Source organism: Syngnathus acus, chromosome 16 (genome assembly GCF_901709675.1).
Source record: "Syngnathus acus chromosome 16, fSynAcu1.2, whole genome shotgun sequence".
Classification (NCBI taxonomy): Eukaryota; Metazoa; Chordata; class Actinopteri; order Syngnathiformes; family Syngnathidae; genus Syngnathus; species Syngnathus acus.
The window spans coordinates 12,545,468-12,571,328 of NC_051101.1; the positions used below are offsets into that span (position 1 = coordinate 12,545,468).

At 42.3% G+C, this 25,861-nt stretch overlaps 1 protein-coding gene across 10 annotated transcripts in view; it reads left to right on the forward strand.

Moving 5' to 3' along the window:
- znf385d (zinc finger protein 385D) overlaps nucleotides 1-25,861 on the forward strand; it is a 55,560-nt gene that overhangs the window by 25,171 nt on the left and 4,528 nt on the right. For 6 of the 10 annotated variants that reach the window (XM_037275112.1, XM_037275117.1, XM_037275114.1 and 3 more), the window contains 3 exons: nucleotides 12,785-12,930; nucleotides 21,805-21,924; nucleotides 23,327-23,447. In XM_037275112.1, coding sequence (XP_037131007.1) covers nucleotides 12,785-12,930; nucleotides 21,805-21,924; nucleotides 23,327-23,447 — 387 coding nt within the window. Of the gene's footprint in view, nucleotides 1-2,929; nucleotides 3,651-12,784; nucleotides 12,931-21,804; nucleotides 21,925-23,326; nucleotides 23,448-25,861 lie in introns of those variants that run through there. The other 4 variants (XM_037275120.1, XM_037275121.1, XM_037275119.1 and 1 more) reach the window with 3 other exon arrangements.

A 25,861-nucleotide genomic window follows, 5' to 3' on the forward strand; every position in this document is an offset into this window, starting at 1 on the left:
TCTAATCATCCAAGAAATATCATGTGAAAGAAATAATGTGAGACTTCAGCAAATTTCACAAGATTAGCACCAAATTCTACAGGAATTCTGCTGATTCACTTCTTCAAATATTCGAAGGCTTCAAGCTAATCACGTGAGATTTATGTAATTCTTGCAAGACTTCCACGCAATTATCCAAGATTTACGTAAATCTCACAAGACTTCTGTCACTCTCACTCCGACAACGTTTGAAACTTGATAAGTCACACTGTATTTTTCCCCCCCGTGCCGTCTGCACGAGCGCCTTCTCCCCGTGACGGCCGCTTGATAAATCTCAAACAAACGTGAAGCGACACGCCGGGACGTTCTTGAGAGGCGAAGCAGTCGCAGCTCTCGCTCAGCCTTACATCATTTTGTACGCCAGCCAACTCATCAGTTCGGACAAGTTAACACAAACGCACCTGCCTGAGAACAAGCACTGGCACAAATGTATGCCAAGAAATGTTCTCATGTGCACCAGCAAAAAGGTTTTCCGTTTAAAACAATTTTCCACTAAGATCAGCGTTTAATGATAGGCTTGTGCAAAAACCGATTTTGTATGGAAACCAATTTTCAGGAATGTTGAAGCTCCTCGTAGCGCTGAGCTAATTGGCTGATGATTATTCCAATGTAGTATTTTTTTTGGTAAATATATTTTTATTCTTGATACTCCAAACAAATAGGATTTTGACCAGCATCTTGCAATAAATTGCTTTGGACATAAGAGGTTCTACTCGAGATTCACAAAGCATAAAAGCGGGCACACGATTGCGACAATTTTTCCCTCCCAGAATGATTCTGTTAACATGATAGCGCTTCATTCCGCCTTGTGGGTCAACAAGCTCCCTCAGGAGGCCCATTTCCCCTCTCTGGCGTCTCCTTTACGAGCGCTGCACGGATCCTGTCGTCCTCAAACTAATGAAAAGCGTCGTGAAAGTGACATCGGGATTAATGAAGTATCCCGGGCCCTACGTCACGGCGCATTCGGGCTTCTCCTCCGCGCCGCTTCACCGTGGTGGCAAATCAAGCCTTTGAAACAAGGTTAATAACGCGTATGGTGGCAAAAAATAGTCCATTTTTTCTTTGACAAAAAATAGTTTGACGTGATTGAATCTGTCAAGGATTCCAAATTCACTCATTTTGACCCATGTTGTGAAAAAACAAATTTATTTAAAAAAAAAAACACTGAAATATTTATGTAAAAAAACAATTTAAAATAAAATAAAAAATATGAAAGCAAAAATAGAAATAACGCCAGAATATATTTTAAGTTCACTTTCCCCGGAGCATGAAAAAAAGCGGTTATTTCCTTCAACCTATCGAAAAGCGTTTTAAAAGTGACAGCGAGATTAATGAAGTATCCCGCGCTTCTCGACACGCTACACTGACAAATAACGCCTGTAAATCACCGTTAAAAAACGCTTATAGATTCAATATATTTACAGGAATCAGGCTCCCGGGGATGAAGGGATGGATGGAGCGAGCTTGGACAGGCAGAATGGGAATTGAGGATTAATTGAAAACGTGTGTGGGCCAAAACGGTTGGCCAAAGAAGCCTGAAGGGGGCGCTAGCTGAGGAACTGAACTGGCAGAGGACATTTTATTTATTATTTTTGATTGGAGCAGACGCGTCATGGGGAATCTGCAAGACATGTGTGTGCGTGCCTTCTGTGTGCGTGCATTGCTTTGATTAAGAAAGGCATCTCATTTGTAGTCGATAGCGTCGCCTTCGACTTGAATCGGTCAATTCTGTCTGACCTTCAGTGCAAGTGGTACAGTCGGCCAATCAGACCACTCTTTGTGTGTGTGCGTGTGTGCGAGAGCATGCCTGAGCGGGAATGCTAAGCAACGCAGCAAAACAGAACTTTTACAATCATTTGACATAATGTGGCGTTAGCAACAAACACATGTCGCCTTGAATTGCTTTGGTCATTGATTATTATTAGGAAGAATTATCGCACCATTAACAAATGGAATGTGATCAAAGAAAACCAGCCTACAATTGAAAGGATTAAAATGTCCTAAATCAACATATCGCTGATTAGACATTCGTGGAACGGTACCATTTTTTATGTTTGAACTCCTGAAACTTTTGAGTGGTTCCATGTTAAGTCTGTCAGCGGTGATGAAAAATATTTAATAATTAAACTTATTTAAACAATGTAAAAAGTATTGAGGAATTTAATTTGAATATAAATTTGAAGGCCTGAAAAATTAAATGAATTAACAATAATTGCATGTATCACTTTTCATTTATACATCTTGTCGGCCACTAGGTGGCACGCAGTACGTCGACTTTACTAATTTATTGCTTGGCCGCCTGGTTGTCCCATATGAACCATTCTCATTTTTCTTTAGTTTTGGTCCGCAGCGACTCCTGAGGGAAATAAGCAGCTGTGCTCTTAACGCTAAGCAGCTAGTGTAACAAATCCCCCCCCTCCCCCTTCTGGCGTCTAACATGATGGATGACGGCCGACGTCACGGGGTCGTAAAATCCAAACAGCCTAGCTGAGTGGCTGCTGAACGACCCGCATCATCATTAGCTCCATTTTGTAGAAGATTAGCTGCCACCTGCCGCACAAAGGCGTCAGTCAAAAACCGCCCGACGTATGGGCGAGGGGAGACGTCCATATGTGTGCGTTAATGACCTTGTCCAGGAGACCGAACGTTAGCATTTTTTCTCTATCATAATCCAGACGCTAATAATGCGCATGATCTTTTGTGGAAGAAACTTTAGAGAAGTTAAGCATAAAATAAAAATCACAGCGACACCTGTAAAAAGTATTCACTTTTTGAATACTCACCGATACAGATTCTGTGTAAACGGACAGTATCGGGGGAGCTAGTATTAGCAGCCTCTTTGAGTACTCGATGCCTTCAAATAAGGCTGTGTGTGTGCATGTATGTGTGTAAAAAAAAAAATACATATATATATTTCTATATATAAATCATTTGATTTGCCTATCGCATATTTCACTTGTCGCCATACACTTTTAATCCCACTCATCACACTTTTCACTCTTAACTCCGTCCATTTACATTGCGCATCGGAACGCAAGAGGAAATCCATCGGGATCCATTCCACTCATCTGCCACTTTGCATATCGAGTTTATTACCGCTATGAGATCACCGTTTGGCGCTGAGTGTGAGGAATAAGAGCATAAGAAAAAAAAACAAAAAACAGGAGAGGAGTCGGGGAAGTAAAGATACGTCTGGCGAATGAAGAGGGGCTGCGGGATTAAAAAACGGAAGCCAAGGAGCAGTGAGATGAAATAAAAGGTGAGTGAGCGCGAGAGGCTTGGTTGACACATAAAACAAAGATGAGAGACCTCCTGGGAGAGGAGAGGCTGGAAAATGTAGATAGACACTTTGGAGAGAGAGAGAGGAGGAGGAGGTGGAGGAGGAGGAGAGCGAGGCCGAGGGAATGCAGGGCGAGAGAGAAAGAGAGAGAGAGAGGGAGGAAGAAAGCGATCCGCGTGCAGTTTGCAGAGCGAGCATTGACGCCGGAGTGAACACACGCGTACGCGCGCACACACCCACACGCCTGAGGAGTATATGGCCATGCTGCACGCGCGCACACACTGACACGGAGTTAAGCGTGAAGGAGCTATGGAGGGAAGCATCTTTTTCGGTGAGTCCCTTTTTTTTTTTTTTTTTTGGGCTGTCTTTTGGATGTGCCACATGCACACGCATGCACGACTGCTCGGTGTGTGCGTGCGTGCGCATGTTCCGGATGAAAGTGTGTCGTATTCAATCTGGCAGGTGATCCACTTGAGTTTCCTTTGATTGTAATCCCGCAAAAAAAAAAAAAACGGAAAGAAACATAAAGGCGGAGGAGCTCTGCATGGATTATAAACACTGACAGCACGGGGAAGTGCGGGTCCGATTCGTGGCAGGCGAGGGTGACCTTGTTCGTGGACGTAATCCCACGGATTAAAGGCATCTGTTGTTGGAGAGGAAGAGAGGAAGGAAGGGTTGATGATGTTGGCTGCGGAGGAGAAAGTCCCAGGATGGACACGACAACAGGGGGCTGCTTTTTCAACAGAACTAACTTGAAACTACTGTTTAAAAAAGAGAGAGAAGTCAACAAGTTTTGTTTATGAATTGACTTTCATTTGGGGATTTTTTTGGGGGTACAAAAACAAATATTTTTAAATCTTAAACATAGCACTTTAAAAACATTAATTGCGTTAATATATATATATATAGTTTTTTTTTTACTTTTTATGTGTTAACCTTATTAGTGCTTTGAAAATGTATTCAAAATACAAAGAAATTAAACCCTTATTATTTTTGACACTATTTTTGCTTTTTTTTTTGCTTTTTTTTTTACCCGATAAGCACATCATTGATATTATTTGAAAACAACAAACATACCCGCATTGCATTAAAATCAAATATAATTTCATACCAGTCTTTCCTCTTTTTACCAGATTTTTCTAAAGTAAATAAATTCTTAGCTTTTTTGGCTTGCAAGGTACTTTTTCTTTAAATTTTTTAAGGACATTGTAATTGCACAGAATTGAAAAAAATGTTATTTGTGAATCAATTTTTGGGGAATTTTCTTTCTCTTTTTTTCCTAATCCTCATTGCACTAGAATTAAATTACTGAACATGTTACGAAATGTTTCTACTTATTCCTGTATTTATTCCTCATATTGAAAGCAAATTGTCTTTACACCCTGCCAGCCTTTCTGCACAGTAGGCGAGCATCTGCATGAATTTAGTAAGATAATGCATGACAATTAGGAGAAAATTACATTTTCTCATCCCAGTGGGGGTCAGTTGAGTAATAACATTTGTATTTTTCAAGTGGCTGTAATGAAAAGAAAATGCCGTTACCCACGTCCAATTTGCGGGAAAAATATTGCGGCTCGGTGGTCTCGCCATCGCACGCCTACGGGAAGTTTGAGGAGAGGTCACATGCGGAGATGCAGAAAAGAACAACATCCTAGATACATTTTTATCTCATGTCACATCCTCTTAAAGAGAGAGTGCACAATTTTCAACAGTAAAAAGTTCATATTTGTCTAAAATGATCATGTCATTATTTTTCCTGTACATTGAATCCCTGTAAAAATGCCTTTTGTCACTCGCTGACCTTGATCATGTGACGTGTGCAAACTGAGCCGTGATTGGTTGCTACTCGAGCATTCGCACTCGCCATTGCGAGAATGCTGAGATGAGCATTCACGCCGATCGTAAATGTCATTAGGCAACATTTGTCTCTATCAGGTGCATCGAGACAAACATTCATGTTAATTAATCAGTAATTTTGTTGACACAGCATGTCCACAGACGCGAAACGATACGCCGGGTCGATCTTTTTAACTTATCCGCAATCAAAGCCGAGTGAAACAAGCGCACTTAAAAAAGAAAAAAAAAATCTCCCTCTGCCTTTTATGCATCCTGAGTGCTTGAGCGGCCAATAGAAAACGACGACCCGTTTCAATTATTCATACAACAGTTTGTCAGCTTTGAAATGCATTTTAAAAAGAAATGTGATCATAAACATGAAAAGCGCGGCAAGACTGGACAAAGTGCAGTCGTCTTTTCTGTCTCTCCCTTCTTTCGCTCTCGCTCGAGCTCTCACTCTGCAAAGGGCCCGGAGGAAATGGCTTTGCGGTCGCTGCGAACGCCTTGTTGGTTAACCTCAGATTACAGGGAAAGTGTGGAGTCACTGTCGGGGGCCGCCGCGTTTATTAGCCAGGCGCTCACGGTACATGTAAGGACGCTAACGGGGGGGGGGGGGACCACGCACGGACCACATGACTGTCGGGGGTCGGAGATACTCTTGTTTTCCCAATTAAAATGAAATGCATGTGCAGTAACTAATTACAGCGAATCCCGGCAGGAACCTGCGATAGGTCACCTGCAATGTCGGAAAAGAAAAATCCCCATTTTTAATACATTTCAACTTCGACACACTTTTTAAGATATTCCATAGTGCCTGTTCTCGTTCTCACGCTGTCAAGTAACAAGCCATGAGGGAGGCAATAAATAAAACGAGCTGACTGAGGCATGTAATAATTGGAAATGAAAAACAAACGGACGTTCTCCTTTGTTACCAAAACGTGTACCCCAATGTATTTTACGAAACAATTTTTACTGGTTGTTGTGAAAACCAAAAATTCCATACTTTGTGTCTTGAGGCTACATGATGCTGCATGGCTCCGGCAGAGTGGGGGGAAGGAGGCGGAGTTTTACGACACTTGCGATACATTCCAAGCGTTTGAGAGATTTGTTCTCAATCTATTTTCAACTCTTTGAAGTGGTTAAATGGGGGAAGTTTCAGAGCAAAAGATGAATACGAGACAAAAAGTCTATAGGCTAGCACTAGGCTAGCATCAATTAGCATAGATTTTAGCCGAAATATATTCTCTCTCCTCTGTGGGGACAAATATTATGACGGGAGATTAGCTGAAGACTTTCTTTGCCTCTAGATTACGCTGCAGGACTTCCAGTAGAGCTCAGTGCTGCCCCACATGTTGTGGTGTAACATGGTACTACACCGTAGGTGCGCAACTCTAAATTCAAACTTGTCTGTAAAAAAGCAGTTACTTGGTGGGGGCACCAACGACGAACCTAATATTTTGAATTTGTAATAAATATGTACGGGGCACACTGGATTCATTCTTTCGAGTGGGCATTTTAACGAGGCGGCCTGAAGCGTTATACGGCCAGACGGAGTGAGTTCATTGGCCGTCCTCTACCTTACCCTTCAACATTCACTTATCTGGGCTCAGAGCTGTGTCGAGAGCCAATAATAAAAAAAAAAAATGTCTGGAGGACGGCGACTGCCATTAATAATGAATCACCTCGCGGCACTCTCTTGCTCTCTTTTCGTGTCGTGGACTGGAGATGGACGAGAGAGTCTGAGAGACTCGGGCGGTCGGGGCGCCACTGCTTTTTTTCCCCCTTGGCAAACAGGAGAAATCCAATTATGATGAATCCAATTTTGATAGTTATTCCAACGTGATTACACTCCCAATGCGAGGCAGCTGACTCCCGACAAATGAAGGGACGTCTGAGGTGCCCGGCCAACAACTCACCGATTATTGCAAATGTGTCAATTTTGGCAAAAATGTAGGTACTTTTAGGGGTTCTGAAAAGAAATTAACTGTTTTGGTTTGAAGCAACAAAACGTTTGTGTGATCAATAAAAAAAAATGAATGAGCTAAAAAGTCTCAAAAACACATGCTTGGAATTGAACAGGAAGTCGGCCATTTTGGTTTGAACCAGCTACATTGTGATGCTAAGCTAGGACAACACAAGTCAGCTCAACTTCTCATTAGCGGACGACGAAACTTGTCTGCATTGTTCATGAAAATATTGAAGTTGCGATGTAACCACAAAAGCGTGATTTTTGGCGTTCCGTCGCACCCCCACAGTTGCCCAGTTTCAGTCTGCTTGTTCAGTGCGCACCAGGGTTGGAATGATAGTGTTCATACGTGACCAAACAAACCACGCTAGCCTCAGGGTTTGTTTTCTGCGAGTTATGCTTATGTATTTGTTGGCGTTATTTTCGCATCCCCAGCATCTCCATCCACGCTGTAGCGGTTTGGCTATTTACCATCTGGAATATGGCCCGGCATAAAAATAAGATGTTATTATAATTTATGTGGACAAATATTTGCAGTCACATTTAGTCGTTGCCGTGTCAACAGGAGAAAGACCATGCGCAAGCGTCTCTCTCTGTACTTTGTTTGTCATCCCACGTTGGCCTTCAACAATTATTGCGCTGAAAAGCAATAATATATTCATTTGACATTATTATTCAGACACTTGTTATCCTTACTTAGCTGGGTGAATATATTCAGCTCATTCGCAACAGCCCACATTTTCCACTGAGAAAAATTCCCCAAAATTTAGATATTTTCCAAATTCAGCTCATCTCTCCATATTTCATGATTTTATTGTACTCATTCAAATATTATTCAAACCATTGAAAAATTGACGTTTTTGCCCAATTCAACCACATTTCTCAAACAACTTAAACCAGTCCAATTCATTTTTCACATTCCAATACTTTTTCAGTATTTTACATTTTTACACTGAAATTTACAAATACTTAATCACCCTGACACATTTCTCCACCAATTCAAACTTTTCCAACGTCACAATGTTCAACTCATTCAAGACATTTGCTTTATCTTCTCGGTTACTGTTTTGCTGTATGTTAGCATAACTACTGTTAGCATGTTAGCATGTTGAGAAACGTTTCCAAGTGCAAGAAATACGGCTCATTTCTCGAAAAACTTCTGCGGTCACTCATATCTCAAGGCACCACTGTATTTTTTCTTCTTTCTGTATTTGCTACATTTCATTTACTCGACATAAATCCAGTTAATAGGATTCACACTTTTAATTATCAAGCCCCTGAGGAGAAAGTGGTTGTTTTGGGCCACCCGGACCTTGGGGGCTTTGTGCGAATCCCTCCGTTCTGGCCCACCTGAGTCCTGACAGACCAAAAGTAGAACTCAAATATTTACACCTCCGGCAAAAAAGCAAGCGAGAGATGCAGCCGTTGTTGTCTTGCGTGAGGACACAGCAGATATTTATCAAGCCTCATCCCCTGCGATGTCAATAAAGGCAGAGCACCAGAGGCCATTCTGAACGCAATACCAATACACTCAATGTTAGTTCAAGCTGAACTTGATTACCTCCTCAAAGCAAGACAATCTTGGAGAGAAGAAAAGAACCTGGATCTGGACGCTTTCATAGTTTCGATTGTTGACTCTTTCGCATTGGCACTCCCTTGCGCTATTGTTGTGCCTCAGATAACATTTTGCAAACCCCCCCCTGTTCTGTTGGGTCTTCAGCGTTACCGATGCGTCATATCACCAAAATGAAAGCTAAAAGAAATGATTAATTTCCCATCTGTGCTAGATAAACAATTTTATCGGCTGTGTGGCCACATTGAAAGCAGCACTGCAGGCAGGCTCAGCCGGCTAGTGGAGCAGCAGCAGCAGCAGCCATGCATGGAAGCATATGTTGCGCCAAAATCGCTTTGGACCTTCTAGCGTTGAGTGGAGTCTCCACAGATGCGCGGATTACCCATGATGCACTGAGGCACTATTAGCCCTAACCATCCCCCGCGTTTCCCCTCCTGCCATCGCCGCAGATGCTCTTCGGGATCGACCTGCCGAAAATTAGGCACACGTCCACTTTGGCCATCGCTGTCATAACCAAATATACAACACAAAGCCCAAAATTGCTTTAATTTATTAAATTAAAAATGACAAATTTATTATGCTGGCAGTCACTGATTCAACTGGTAGAACACGTTGCATGCACGTCCACATCAATCTTTGCGCTCGACCGGACAAAAATCCGTTAATAATTCACCAAAGCAAACGGCTGCAGTTACATCATCTTCCTCAAGGTCTTCCAACCACAAATGATGCAATAACTACACCGATGAGCTGCCTAAGAAACTTCATGCAAAATGACAAAAAGGAATCCGCATGCACTATTCAACTTCGTTATTTGACCCAGGCAAAGTAATTAAGAAATATGCTAAACGGCTTCAATGCTAATTTTATTTTTCTCAACCACCTAATTTGAAAGTGCGACAAGATGTGCGAGGTTAAATGCTCGGAAGGAAGCGCCGACGGCATCCGAGCGCAAAATCCAGACATTCGTTGATGGACTGGCTAATTAATCCAAAAGATAGCAATAAATGAAATGTCATTACCTTGCTTTTGGTAGATGTAGCCTAAAGGCTAGCATACTAGCATAAAGTGTCAAATGAGAAAATGAAGTGGTTATTTTGGAGGCTGGTGGTTGATGCTTGACTTGTCTGGAATCCAAAACTTTAAAACACTTGAGTTTGACTTTTCTATTGCTTGGATTAATGGCAGGGAGGTGCTATTTTGACACTAAAATGGATTAATGACATTAGGCCGCCAGAGCTCTCATTTGCTGTTACGTTTCGCTACGTTTTTCAAAGACAACCCAAGCAAAGATTTTAAACGTGATACCTGTGCAAAAATGTCTATAAAGCAGATGATGGATCTTTGCTTCCCAGTTTGTACCTTCAAAAGCGGCGACTCCTTTTTCCCGGCAAGCCTTACGATCTTCTCTGAACTTTTATTTACAACATCCTGCTCACCATAGGTTCTCCTGGATTCATTAAATTTTGTTTTCTTAAGGCACTTGAGAGATAATTCATGTTGGTTGGGGAATCTAAATTGTATTTCGGCTTGAGTCATTTAAGGTTCTTGTCTCAGATGTTATCTCATTTTTTTTTCACAGTGATAAAAGTGACATGACTGTTCCTTTTAAGTGCTTTTAGTTTTACAGCGAAAGAGAGCTACACTCCCGTTTGTTCCTCTGTACATTTGTGTCACATTAAATTGATTAATGCTGACCAGCTTAGTGTTTTGTCATGTCGCCAGTACAGCATGGCCGGAATGTACCATTTTGTGTCCGGACATGTTTAGCCCGGAGGTCACGACCGTCATGCTATCTCCTCACAGCTGCAGGCAAAACATCAGCAATCTTTTTTTTTTTGGGGGGGCATTCGAGTAGCTGCATTTTTTTCCTTGTAAAAGTGGAATTTATTTACAATTTCCCCAACACTTGAGTATCATCCATGTATTTTCAATCACGCCGCAGACGACCCAAACGGAATCCTCACACGGGCGTGTTCGAAGGCTGACGTGGAACGTGGCACCAAAACATGGCCTTTTATTGTTTATTAGAAGCACGACGCGCAAAGAGGAGCCTCCGCATGAGTCACCGCATGCGACCCTCCTGGCAGCAGATGGCGACGCTGTCACTCTCTGGCATCTTTTCTTCCTGCTTACATCTCTTCAAGCATTTATTATTATTTTTTCAACCACATATGCTTCATTTTAATATGAGTTTTATTGCTCCATTTTGTGGTTGAGTGCTTTCGTTTGACTCGAAATTGATTTGGAATTTTTCGAAGCGTTAGGTTTGTTGAGTACTCAATTGTCTTTGGCCATGTGACGTTCGCAAGATAAATTGTGTTTACGAATCTGCATTTGTTATTTTCGTGGAAGACGACGTTGATGTTTCGGCCCATCTACTGATGGCGGCTGCGTGTCACTTTCTAGCCTTCCGTCTTCCTCCTCTTTCTCGCAGCTTTTTTCGTTTTACGACGTTTGCTTTTATTTACTCTCGACTGAAACGCCGCCACCGTGGCTTTCCTTGGCCTGTAATTGATGCGACGTGTTGGCTGTCGTCAAAGCCACTCTGCTTTTCATTAGGGCTTCGACGGGCTCCTTTAATTCCGTCAAGTTCTGGACGGCCTCCACGGTTTTATCGGCCTATTCTTCTCTGATCCTGGCACGTCAAGCAAATGTCGTGCTGTTTCCAATTAGCCGTTTATGAAAACTTCAGCTGGCATGACCGACGCGGCGTAAATGTGCTCGCTCGTGACATTCGGATCATCTGATAGGACACAGGTGGTCATCCGAGGCCGCCTAATCTCAACTGTATATTTTTCTATGCTTTTTGGCCTTTTGGTTTTGGAGTCGCCCCGAGCGGAATTTATGGAAAATTGTGGCTGCGATCAAGACGAAACTCACTGTGTTGACAGGAAAATCTGATTTTGGACGTTGGCTTTGCTCCTTTTGCATGATCTCACAACTGTTAAGTGAAAATAAGTAAGACGAGTAATTGCGCTTAGCCCACTTTCGAGTCTCTGTAGCTAACCAAAACAGCAGCACCCGGCACGACGTTAGTACATTGTAGACTAAATTGGCTTTAGTTTGTAAAGGAAGAACCCCTTTAACGTAAAGACGCCTGTTAATTGAAGACTGATATTTACAAACATGTTTGATAGATTTCCTGACGATTAAATTGTCTGTTGTTGACAGTAAAAAAAAAATATGTCTTGTTGAAAACATTTACGACATAACATACATTATGTCCACTTGAAGACGCCTTTACTTTAACTCAGTAAGTGGCCAGGGTATGAATAATTTGGATCGTAACCATTCTATACGGTTGTAATCCTAAATAACCTTCATCGTTCCCGAGCGGGAATGGACACTGGACATAAATCTCCTTCCCACCTCGTCACGATTTCTTTACTTGTTTTTTTATTCTAATGTTTGAAAACGAGCTGCTGGCTATCTGATTAAAAGTGGCCTGGAAAATAGTTAATTTTTAATTGTACATGCAAAGCATTTGAGTGAGATTCATCTCTAGGGGGAAACCGTGTCTGAGTTTGGATGCTGAGCCCTCGCTCATCGCCAACTTTTTATTTCAAGCAGATGTTTGGGGCTCATAGTAACTGTTCCAATGTAGGTGAATAAACACAACATGCATACGTCATTCAAAACATGTTTCATGTGTGGAGCCTTGTTGTAGTCGAGATGTTTTTTTTTTTCCGGCAGTCGTTATCACTTAAATGTGACTGAAACGCTAAAAATAAAACATTTAGCACTCTCCCTTCATGCTGGTCAGCAGCGTGACAGCCATGTGAAGATTTAAGAGCATTAATAAAGCCATAAAACTAATGGACATGTTGGACTGAAACCATGGAAGATTTTTTTTCCCACGATGGAGCTGCCTGATAAAATTACCAATGTTCCCAAAGTGGAGTGCAAAAAAAAAAAAGTCCAGGGACCCCTCAGGCAGCAAAAATCGGGCTTAAAAAAAACAACACAAAAATATGAGGAAAATTTGAATTATTATTTAAAGGGGAACTCGAGTCCAAAAATGTATTTTCAATAATATCTATGATATTCTGATTAATATTGTGGATATGATTTTGTGCCCCCCACACAGGTAACACATGTCACAATGGCCTGGTGCCCCCCATGGCCCGCTCAGCCTTGCCGTCTGTTCACAGTGCTCTCAGCGTCAAGCACTTTCTTCCCTTCCCATTGGACAACGCCTCGGCCGCTGTCAACCTCTTCCCAGGATTCAATGCCGTGAGTGTCAACATTTATTTTATTTGAATTGATTTTAATTGATTTTATATTGTTTTATTATGATGATTATTTATTTTATTGTATTTTTTCCGTGCTGCTTGAAAAGATGGCCTGTGCATGTCCAACAACAAACTGTTGCTATTTCCTTTGTCTCTTGTGGGAAAGTGATTTTTTTGCTCTTCACATTCTTGATGTGGACTCGCACGCAAATTAGCAGAGACAATGTGGAACTTTTCAACCTTGTCGTGAAGCGCTCATCCGCCTTCCCCGTGGGCTTATTGCCATTTCCTTCCTTCCACCGCTTCCTCTTTTTCCCAGCTGCGCTCCAAACATCAAACCCTCTGTCCACCCAGTTCAAAAGAAACCGTCTGCCGGCTTTTTATGCGGCTTTTATCCGTTCCGCTTCTTTGTTTCGCCGCCGTCATCACGTTTTTGATGACGCTGCCAATTCCGACATGGCTCGTATTTCCCTGTAATGACTCTCAAAAGGGGGAAGGGGGGATCAATAGATCTGTAGGGGTGTGCACGTGAGGTCGTGCACGAGCGCTAATGCACGACACCATTATGATAGCGATGCAATCGTTTCATATGGGTAGAAAGACTCAAGGAAGCTTACAGAATATCCCGACATTAATATGACCTCTGGATTTTTGCAAAATGAGTCCTTGCACTTAATGTCGCTTTCTCGTTCAGCAGTTTCGCAGCGTCCTTGAAAGGGATGAAATCAATCAAATTAATCAAGGGCTGAAATTCCGTTTTTTTTTTTTTTTTTAAATCTGATTTATCAAAAAAAAAAAAAAGATTAAAATAATTGTTAGTTGCAAAGTGAAAGAAGATATTTACTTAACTGTGAGTGATGTACTCGGATTCCCGAGTCACTCTATTTGGTGCCCAACCCCCTTGAGTGTAATGTGCAAACACTCTATTTTATAGACAAGAGGACTAAAAATGTATTCCCATTTGTTATGGCAACCGTGGCTGTATCAAACGGCTTCTTTTTTCGCACGCGTTCAAAATTCATGTTTGTAAAACGCGGTAAAGCGCCAGCCCGCTTTGCATATTTCTCAGGTGAGGAGCTTTGAAGGCGGAGGGAGAAACACATGCGAGCTTTAACAAGAAGATGACTCGTGCTTTGGCAGCCAAGCTACTCAGAAATCATCCCCGGCGTAAATCGTCAGAAAATGCAACGAGCAGAGCCACACACACACGTATGCCGCTCCAAAATCTGTAAATTAATCTTAAAATTCACTGCTTGCCTTTGCTTTTATGATTGCCCCCTTCCAAAGGAAATCTTCACCCAACAAAGTTCACAACTCTGGAAGGCATCTTGCCTCCTCTGGCCCGGCATAGTGACGGCTCTGACATTCTTTTGTCGAATCTTTTTTTTATTTACGACTACTGCGTACGACTTGGTTATGAGTAATGCATTGCAGATACTTTGGGCTCTCGCCGCTTCCACTCATCGTGTCGAAGCGCTCTCCTGAGGGGGAAGAAAAAAAAGCCCACATTACTGTACTGCTGTAATATGTGGTTACCATAGCGACTATTTTAATGTACGTTAAATTGAATGATAATGTTTTCCTACAGTCAAGCGTTTGTTTTTGTTGAGTCAGCCTGACCAAATTCACATTATCATGTCAGTCATACTATCAATCGCAGGACTGGCAACAAATCATTACATTATAGATTCTGACAGTTGAAATTTTAAGGCCGCCTCTGCCCTCAAATGAAAAGATTGACACCATCATCGTCTTCCTCTGATTGGTTGTTTTTCCTCAGGCCAAAGAAAAAAACACTGTGAGGATTGCAATAAGATGCCAGCTGGTGTGGAATTGAACCTTTTTTTGGGCTGAATTGAAAAATAAACTTGAAGCTTAAGACCTGAAGCGTGTGTGCGGGAGTCTTTGGAAGCCTGAAAATAAGATCTGTCTCGCCCGCGGCCGACATTTGTCTTAGAGAAACAATACAAAGTCCATTTCCCCCTGCAGAGTAATCAGGAGTGTGATTTATTGATTGTGCACGCTGGGAAATTGCTTCGCAGCGGCGCGCGCACGAGCACGCATAGACACTCCGGCGAATGTACACGCACACGCCAAAGCCTCCATCAAAAGCCATTTGGGGCGTGGACCCGCACTCACTAAGTCAAATGTTAGTGTTTCGGCGTAATGGTGGTGACGGACGTGTTTATTCAAGTAACTTAGTGTGTCATCAAAGTGATGGGATAATCATCAGTCAGGATTTTGCTAGCTCTTGTTAGCATTGTCGCCGACTAAAATGCCAAATTTTTTTACATTCGACAAGCTTTTGTTGAGATGACATTGCAGGAAGCAATTTTTTTTTTCTGAAAACAAAGTACTGTGTGCTTTTGTTGGTAGAATACAGCCCTAAGCACACCTTTTATAAAAACAAAACTGTTTTCAGAGTTATAACAAAATTGTAGTAGCAGCTCGAGAAACAGGTTTCATTCATCTGGCAATAAAATATTAATATAAATGTGTAAACAAAAAAGATGATATGTTTCTCATTTCTCATGTTTCTCATTACAACGATTTGATTGGTGTGAGCTATGTTAAAATTTTGCTAGCACAGTTAGCTTGACATACGTGCATGCGTGTGTGTGTGTATATGTTAAGTGTACTGCTGCTAACATAGGAGTTTCCCCATTGAGGGAATAATAAAGGATTATCTTATTTTATTATCTTATCTAATCTACAAAGCGGCCACACAGCGGCCGACAGGTTAACAACTGTGACGCGTTTAAACGACTCGTCTTCAAAAAATAACTTTAACAAGTGTGAGTTATTTGATGACAAGAAAACTTGGTCGCATTTGAGGAGGCAATTTATCAGTAGTGGTATTTGTTGATGCGGAGATTTTTTTTTGCGGTTCAGTTTCTCGCCAGACCGTAAATGTCATCTTCAGGGTCTCGAGCGAGATATTTACAACAACAATGTGCCTGAACAAGCATCATGGTTTGAGAATGAAGCATTATTTAGGCCTTAGCAACATTTACAAACTTTTTTCGGCCATTTTGTAGTACTCATCAAATGTATAATGACTAACAGGATATTCCCACAATGCCTCTTGAAAATTAGTGAACAAGAAACGGTCACTAGAAAAGCAATAGAAAGACATTCAAGCTCAGCGGGGAGGAGATTAACGATGGCGTTTAGTCCAAGTGAAGGACGTACTCCGCGACTGTGAATTAGAGCTTCTCGCAAAAAATCCAATAGAAGAGGAACAGGCAGCTTTAAGCCATTAAGGTTATCAACAAACTTGTGACTTTATCTGCCAGTCGCCCGGGCAACCGATCCTGAAACTCACCGGCTTGGAGAGCTCGGAGCTCGTAAATCTCAGAGAGCACAAAAGTTCAAATAATTTTGCCTTTTTTTTTTTGCAGCTGGGACCATGTTCTGTTTTCTGGTCTCCATGGCGATGACGACAGTGTAATTTTTCCTCCCAAACTTTGACCTTAGTCGCGTTCCAGCTCACAACTAGGTGAGCTTTGAAAGCAAAGTGCCATACGTGTTTTTGCGATGTGCTAAATGTCCGCCGGGCCTCTCAATGAGTCATTTTATCTTGAATTTTGGGATGACCAGCGTACATGTGAAAATATAGGAAAGCTCAACGTTAAAAAATTTACCCATCGATCATTTAAAGATAATGAAATTCACAAAAACTAGCTAGCTTAATGCTAACATAAATATACAAACACCATAGACCGGCTAACATAAATTAGCATACCAAACTAATTCTACTGCTGCTCTACAAGTAGTGCTTAGTGCTGCCAGGCGTGTTGTGGCTAAACCTGGTACTTCACTGACGCCGCAAAAAGATGAAGTACAATATAAATTTTCAAGATGAAGCTCTTGCCACACGGCCAGGTGGCACCAGGTGCGACCGCAGATGGCCTGCAGAGAATTCCAAATCTCGCTACCTTTCATCCCTTTTCTTTTTTTTTTTTCCCGTCACTGTGTTGAACCCTTTGCCCTCCGAGATTCCACTCTCATGTTTACGACTGGGAGGGGAAAAAAAAAAAAGTGTCCGCCCCGTTGTTTTGGTGCAGTGCTTTTGAGCTGAAATCTGGTGTCATTCAGTGGACGCCCTGCTCGAGATTAGGGCATCAAGCAAGAATGTGGCGGAGACGATTCAGTGCAAACATGCGAGTCTTGTAAAAGTGAGCTCGAAGCGCACTTGTGTCTTAAGGATTACAAAGTCGAGACGGAAAAATACTGATAACTTGACGTACGAGTTTCCTCCCGTGATCGTGACTCAATTTAGTCATATATTAAATAATTTTTCCTTTAAATCATTTTTAAATTAAATTCTTTTCTTTAATCCAACACAAGATTGCAACTCAAATTGGATCAAATCAGCCAGAGCTCGTTTAAAACCCAAACGCAGATTTAAAATCATACTTTGGCGATAAATATCCCGCTAGAAACTCTAAAGATGACATTTACTATCACACAGAAACCGCAAAATATACAACGGGCTTTGTCGTAACATATACGTCGAGCCATCAAAGAGTGAAGAATCTGGCGCGCGTGGAGCCAACCTAATGAAATTTATCCAGGCATGCGACCAATTTGCCTACAGGGATGAATAAAATGCAATCTCGCTCGCTCACTTCAAACTTTCAAGTGTGTTTTGGAAGCTTTGCGTGCAACACGTGTGGCAGAAGTACTCGAGTAGCAGTAGAGACGCTAAAGGGACGTAGCAGCAAGACAACACAGATTGGATTAGGCTGGTAATTAAATAAGGGAGACCCCGGGGTGCGGTTGGGGGAGGGTCAAAGGTCAGCAGTAAATCTTCACGAGAAGGCCTCCGGTTAAAAGAGACACGACCTGCTGTGACTCGCCTCGGAAAAATGCGGCTAGTTATGTAGCGACGGGAAGTTAATAGGCAGGCACGCTGGAGAAATGTGTGTTCGATAAAAGAAAGTTATTATCAAATAAATAAGAATTTGATTTGCAAGTTGCTTGGTCATTTAAAAAAAAAAAGGATGCTTAGATGTGGTTGTGTCTCGTTGTCCGATGTGTGTTCAAGGACATGGATTTTCCCCGTCCCTCTCATTACTGCGTTTGATATTCATGATGGAATATTACAGCAAGATAAATGGTTTAATCTGGATTTTTATTGAACGCTGTCACCGGCGAAACACCCCCATCCTTCGTCCGGGCCGGCTTCTTGATAGTATGATAGATTAGAAATTACCCTAAAAGGGAATTTTGGGGGGAAAAAAACCGATCGAAGTCCATCCAGCAGGCCAACAGACGAGGATTTATAAGCCTCGCCTGACGTTGCACTTTAGAGGGAAACTGCAAGCTATACTTTGCACTTTTTTCTTTTTTTTTTTTGCTGATGGACGTCAGCAAGGGAGTCGGTGTAATATCCCAGCTGCCAATCATAACGACACGTATGGATGACGCGGTCCGCCTCATGTTTGATTTTTCCTGGCGAGGCAGGCAGGTAAGCATTTTAAAATGACAGGAATGAATTTGTGGGACGTGCAAAAAAAAAAAATGCTGGATTGTTTTCCTAACCCATTTGGGTTTAGAAGTCATTAATCGACAACTCATCGGTTATCAAATTAATTGATCATTATTTTATAATCGGTGAATGAATAATAATCAGTATAAAAAGAAAATGCTGGATTGCTCTCCTAACCCACTTGGGTTCAGATAATCGGTTATCAAACGAATTGATGATTATTTGTTATAATCGGTGAATCTTATAGGGACTTTATTCAATTTTTCAAAATCTTTTACTGACACGAACAGCCTCGTTCTGGTCACGCCGCCAACTCGGCACTCGGGTCCCAGAGTGCCGCTTGATTTCTTCCCTGGCTCTCAGTGCGCTTTCCTAATATCGTCGTAAGTGGGACGTTTCTATTGTGGGCCGATTTAGGAGGTGCTGAGCTTGTGCGTTATCTCGCTGCCGTCAGGTCACGCAGTCGACGTGATTTACAGTCCGCGCCCCAAGCCAAAGTCACGTCAGCTTGAAAGCCAACAATAGCCCAGAGCAGGAAGGAGGACCGGGTGCGGACGGAGCTTGCGGTTCTTCAGGCCGCCGTTAGGGTTTCCATTTCTAATCACTCCAACTCAGGTTTCCAGACAAAGTTAAGGTTTCAAATGATGCTTTTAAGACATGGTTCTCCTTTCAAGAAATTGTTACTGTTTGAAATTGGAGTTTCAACGCAAGGTTCGGGTTTCAAACTAAGGTTTCAAAAGCGGCTTCTGCTTTCAAGCAAGTGTCAGTGTCTCAAGCCAGTGCTGGGTTGCATCCAAGCTGAAGCAAGAAAAGCCTCGAGCTGTATTTTATATGCAGGAGGACCAGGAGATTCTTTCTCTTTGCGTCTTTCATCTGGCTCAAGAGTTCTGGGGCGGCCACGGCCAAACGCCTTCCGGGCAAACATTCTTCACGGTGCGGTGACGGCCTAGAGCAGAGCGAAGGGGAACAAAAGCAGAAGTAGGGAGGACATTCGTACGTGCTGGAAGGGACGAATGGAAGTCAAAGAAGATGGACGCTTTGCTCAAAAGCAAAAAAAACCAAAACAATTTATCTTCAGATTTAGTGGACTGCTTTCAGCATATTTTTGTGGCATCAATTTGGGATTCAAGAAAAAAATTCAAAGTTCAAACCTGTGACAGCTTTTGTTTTGTGTGCTTTGAAATTGTATTGATTGCTGGCGGTTCAGCAGTAAATGTCGCGTCATTGATTTGAAAAGATCACCGCTAGTTTTTGTCTTTTCTGGCAGTTCTCATGCGGGAAAGTCAGACGCCGTCGTCACTGTCGTGTTTTCCCGCCGGGGTGGACAGGTTGTCACATGACGCGCGCCAAATAAACGCCGCATCCTGCCATCGGCTCTCCCGTGACGAGACGAGCTCACAGAATGACATTTCGCATGATTTCAAAAGATGTGGTGTGTTCAAGTTGCTGTTGTGCGGAACTTTAGACTCAGCCTGACGTCTATGCTAATTTCCGTTGCGTAAAATTGTTTCTACTGCGTCGTAATGGGAGGGATTATATTCTTTATCAAAACTGGAGTGAATTGTATCATATTTCTATTGTATCGTATCACATCATAATTTGAGGGAATCGTATCTACTGGTTGTAATTTGAAGGAATCGTCTCTTGATTGAATCGTTTGTATTGTTGTAATTAGAATGAAACATCATAACTGAAGTGAATTGTATCAAATATTGATCGCAATTGGAGCGAATCGTATCTATGGCATCGTAATCAAAGTGCATTCTATTTAGTGTATCGTAATTGGGCGAATCGTATCTAGACCAACTGATTTCTGAGTGAATCATTTCTAAATTGCTTCTACTGCATTCTAAGTAGAGAAACATTTTTTGCAACTGAGTGAATTGTGTCGTATCAGGTTGGAGCAAATCGTATCTATTGTATCGTAATCGGAGAAAATCGTATCTACGGCATTGTGATTAAAGCGCGGGCAGCGTATGAATTGTATCGTATCACTTTTTAATTTTAATGTATCGCCATATAATTGGAGCAAAATAGCATCGAATAGCTACTGCATAACAATCGAAGCGAACGATGTGGATTTATAATCGGACTGAAGCGTCGGTGAGTTTGTCACATCGTAATGCGAACCTATCACGGTGTCATTGAAGTAAATGCTATCATTTCCTACCAGATACCTATTGTGTCGACTCGCAAGCGGCGTGAATGACATCACATCCCCGACGTAATTTGCGCCGGAGGCCGCGTAGACGTATCCCGCTCGTCAGGATGATTGACAGCTGCGAGTGGGATGCACGCGGCGGATCTGTTCCTCGAGCATGATGAACGCGGCGGCGTCCCATCACGATTGTGCAGAAACCGCAGAGAAGCCAGCATTATGGGATGTTGTGGGAAGCGCGCGGCGTAGGCGTTCGCATTATACAAGCACGCCGCTTCATTTAGTACCAGTCACGGCTTTTGCTAAGCCTCGGGTGATACCCCCGTGCCACTCGGTGGGTGGCTGATGCCGGAACCCTAAGACCCAAGAACACCCCCCCCCCCCCCACACACACACACTTCCAATGCATTGTCAGGGTTCAGGTTTCACAACAAGATTAAGCTTTCAAGAGTTCATGAATGTTTTTGTTTCGGGTTTTTAGCCCCATTAGATTAGGGTTCTAAATTGACTTTTCTAGTTAGGGTTTCAAGACTGGATTAGGGTTTTTTACGTTACATCAGAGTTTTAAAACAACCTGGCTTAAACATAAAACAGATTGAAAAAAGTATAAATACATAAAAAAAAAATCATAAATCAATCACCACTAAAGAATGAAACATCAGTTAAAGCAGCTGTAGAGGAAGATTGACGGGTTGCCATCAACTGACGGATGGATTGTAGGATGAAGGATGTTTTCCCAGGTCGGTCCTGATGCTGAGCTTTTGAAAAGAGTAAAAAAAAAAAAAAAAAACATGTTCGCAGGCCAGCGCGTATTTCTAACAGCAGGTCATCCTGCTCTGTCACAGCCCAGATGTTTCTCACTGGCGCTGCCTTTCCACAGCTCTGCTTTCCCAGCATGCCGAGCTGCCAGAGCAGGCCGCCAACTCCGTGTGTCATCATCCTCACACACACGCACACACATGGCAGCCCTCCCTTTGCAAAGTTTTGGGCGAGAGCTGCAAGTCTGAAGCCTCACAAGTTAACACAAGCTGCTTGTCGCTGCTACAAGTGCACACAAACACAAACTGTAACTACAGTTGGTATGATAATTGTGAAAAAAAATTACTGCAATTGTATTGGTTTTTTTGAAGGGCAGGGGTAAATAGAATTTTTTTTTTTCCTGTAAACCAAAATCAAGAGAAAATTTACCCCCCTCCCCCCCCAATTGTGTGGTCCCTCCGCAGATGGACCCGGTCCAGAAGGCCATCCTACATCACACGCTGGGCCTCCAGCCCGCTGCCACCAAGAAGAGGCACGTCTCCTGCGGCGTCTGTCGACTGAGGTTCAACTCGCAGGTACACCTGGTAGGGCTTGTAGAATCAGTAGCAAACTCCAAGCAGTAAAGATTAAAAAAAGAAAATTGTTAATTATTAAAATTCTTAAAATTATTTTCATGATTTAAATTATTTAAATCAAATCCCCCTTTATTCTTTGCCTTTATTGAAACACCAAAACATTTAACCCAACCAAAGTCCACCAGCTTAATGCTAACATTTAATGAGAAATCCATAGACACGCTAAAAGAAATTAGCATCGATATTACAGCAAGTCTAAACCTTCAAACTGCGACTTAAATACTCATGGCACATTAACTAATTGCTGAGCCTCGCGGAAGTTTATTTCTTTTTTTTTCACGGCAGAGTTCATTTATTTAAAAAAATTTTTTGTTGGATGTGGATAATAAATCGTGAAACAATGGTGGAACTCAGTACCAAATATTCACCGTGATGTGTTTTTATGTGTTGGTGCTGACACAGCACTTTTCACCTGCGCAATTTATACAGCCTGATTTAAAATGTATAGACTCAAGTGGGACTAATGCAATTCAAATGTTTTATTGATCACCAAACACATACACGTGCGCACAATGTACATAAATTAAATAAGAAAAGTTTGGCTTTGTTATTCTTTCTTTTTTGCTGTCGGTTTGCAAATGCAGGTTTCTTGTTGCTGTGGCAACACGTCGTCGTCTTAAGGCCACAATTATCCCCGCGGGAGTTTGCGGCTGAAATATCTGAGCATAAATTATCAGTTGTATGATTACAAGTGTTTTCTTTCCATCGTGTCTCAAAAGGGAGCTTGCATGTGGTTAGAGGTAAATATGCTACCCACACAATTTGTCCCTGTTATCTGCTGCCCTATTTTTTCATTATTTATTGAAGCACATTCAGACCCCAACAGCAATTTAACGGTGAACAAATCCAGCAATTTTTGCCATAATAAAAAAAAAAACATTTGAGTCATTATTCTATAAACATAAGTCATGACGTGTTTAATTCTTTAGTGTCTTATTTCTGGGCTAAAAAAGATTTCGTTGCTCCTCGCTTGGATTCACCTCGAATTTACAAGCAGGATTTTCGAGTCGGGGGAAGAAAAATGTGGAAATGTGAGCAAAAGTGACAAAGGATTGGCATTAGTGACTCAAAAGCAATCAAATAAATCGACGCTTTCCGAGTGAATAAGTCGCTCGTTGGATCACACGAGCAACAAAAACACGGTCTGAACGGAGTCGGTGAATCACCCCGTAAGATGTCTTCAAGGCTGGCAGAAAGAAAATCAAACATTTGCGCTTTGTGGCCTGAACTAATTAGCTGTAAGCTGCCGCGCTCGCCTCTTCGCTCGCCTCGCGCTCGGCGGCTTTTTCATGTTTCATTTCATCCCCCGGTCCCCGGACTCAATCCAGCCTGCTGTTTGTTCTCCTGGCAGAACCAAGCGTTGGCCCACTACAAGGGCACCAAGCACGCCAGGAAGCTAAAAGCCCTGGACGCTCCCAAAAGCAAGCTCAAAGGAACGGCGCTCACCAAGGAGCCCAAAGCAGACAGGAAAGGTTGGTGGAAAGCTCCTCCCCTTTTTTGCTGATGATGTCACACCTCACCCGGTTTGCTACAACTGAGACATGTTAGACAAAAGTGAAAACTGGCAGACACGTTGAAAGAACTTTTCAGAGGTAGGTAGCTCGGCAAATACTTCTTCGATCCAACTTTTATTTACATTTCTTCCGGTGACGTTACTGCCAGGTGGGTGCTTAAATCCAAAGATCCCAGGCAGATGTCAGACAAAAACAATTAAGAGCGCCATTCCCGCCGGATAAACGACGGCGGAATCTCTGAAAGTTTTGATTGGCGGATTTGAATACGGAAGCTGAATTTCAATGTCACCGACTGGACTGTAACGTCGCTAGCATGTTTACTAGCTAATCAGCCACGCAACACGTCACACAAAAGTCTCCCGCAAACTTCTCGGCGCGATATTGTAAACTTGTCACGCACAAAGCAGCGCCGCGGCGACCTTCCTGGCTGCGGTGGCGCTCATTAATCATCCTGAAAGACACCTGCGCATTCCTGGCGCCGCCTGACTTTGCGTTACCCACAATGCACTAGCGGCACCTGCTAATGAATATTAATACACAACGGAATTGCCCACCAGGAAGATGTTTATATCTTTGTATTAATATTATATTTTACACAATTTCTTGGAAATATGCCCGAGAACGGCTCATTTACTTGAGTCGGTGTAACCACTGCATCTGTTATATTAATGATATGATTATGAAATAATGTGGAATAAAAACGCTTCATGCATGGACGTCAGGCTAATGGTTTAATGGAGGAATCATTACTAACTTTTTACTTCCTCCATTAACTTAATGTGAGGATGGACTAATGGACATCTGGACTCACTCTGTGTGCGTCTGTCTGTGTGTGTTTTGTTGATATAAAGTAGTGTGATGTTTCATATTGTCACTGCTGAACTACATTTTTTCGCCTCGGGTATCTGTGGCTGGTATCGGCAGCTACCACGAGTCCTCGAAATCCAAAATACCCAAAAAAGTGCACGACTCTGACAAAATGTTAAGGTAGCAAAGATTTATACGAGCACTCGTCCGTATAAGTAGCTTATCGATATTCCGCCGAGGGCGAGCGGAGAGCTGCCGGGGGATTTGGGACTTTTAAGTTGCGACGGCGTGTAATGAGCGCCGATTGCTTTAATGAAAATCTTTTCATCCGACTTCTCCCACAAAGCTAATCGCATCTCAGGGGGAAACGTGCCGTCGCACCGGAAGTATGATGGTGGAAAAACACAAGAAGAAAAGAACTGAGCCTTTCCCGCCATCTTCTCCTTTGTGGCCTTGGCCTAATTCCCTCGACCGTTGCCGCTTGCTCAATTACTCCTCCATGCTTTTCTTCTCTTCTTGCCATAGTCTTGTTTTTCTTCTTCCTTTCTTTCATATCTTTAACATTCTTATGAATAGAAACTAGATTTTTTTTAAAAACTTTTCTCTTAGAAAGATCAAAAACCTAGACTTAGCTTTTAGCTAAAACGTTGTTTACCTTTCTCCGCCCCTGTGCTCGTATCTGAGCGCTCACCTCGTGACGTCCTTCTCCACATCCTCGTCCTCCTCCCGGTTCACCTTAAAAGTGCTCTCACTTTTCATTTGACTCATTCCTTTTTCTTCCTTTGCTGTCCGCAGTGTCGAGATGGATGGCGGTCGTTAGCTCCATTAGCGATAGCCCATTGACTTCGCCGTCCGTCGGGTCAAGGGTAGCGAATACAACGAGCCAGTGTAATCTAAATTACTTTTCGTCGGCTTCTTTGTCTTCAAATGCAGACTTTGCAAACTCCCACTTTTATCATTTTCTGTTAGCATCTCCCAAAAACACCAGCAACAATTTTGTAAATAATGGTCCACAAAAGAGGTTTGGCTTACTTTTTCGTCAATTGAACATTTTGTTATCTGGCTTGCATTCAGGTAGTCATCACTGAAAACATGATGACTCATTTCCGCTTTATCTCTTCTGGTTGAATTGTTTATTAAATTTAGTGACTCAACATTTGGCTCATTATGCAAGCTTTCTTTCCAAGTAATTGTCAACGATTTAATTGAAGTTTGCCTCCCTTTTTCTTTTCAAGCCAACTTGCCCTGTCGTGTTATATTGTTTGCAATAAGAGAAATGACACTGACTGAAATGCTCTGACTTCACGATTGATTTTCTCATCTTTCGCTCTTGACTTGTTTTTGTTGTTATTCTGGCAGTTGCTTGTATTGATCCCAAAAATATGATTGATTGATTATGTTCATTCGTCGCCGCTGACCGCGGATGATAAGTCATGAAGTGGCCGTTTGTCTCCCAAACACAAGACCGTCTATTTATTTATTGCTTAGAGTCGCACCGGCAATGTCCCAAACACTATAAAGCAGTCACGCTCTTATCTTTGAAAAGTTAGCACTTGAAGCTAAAA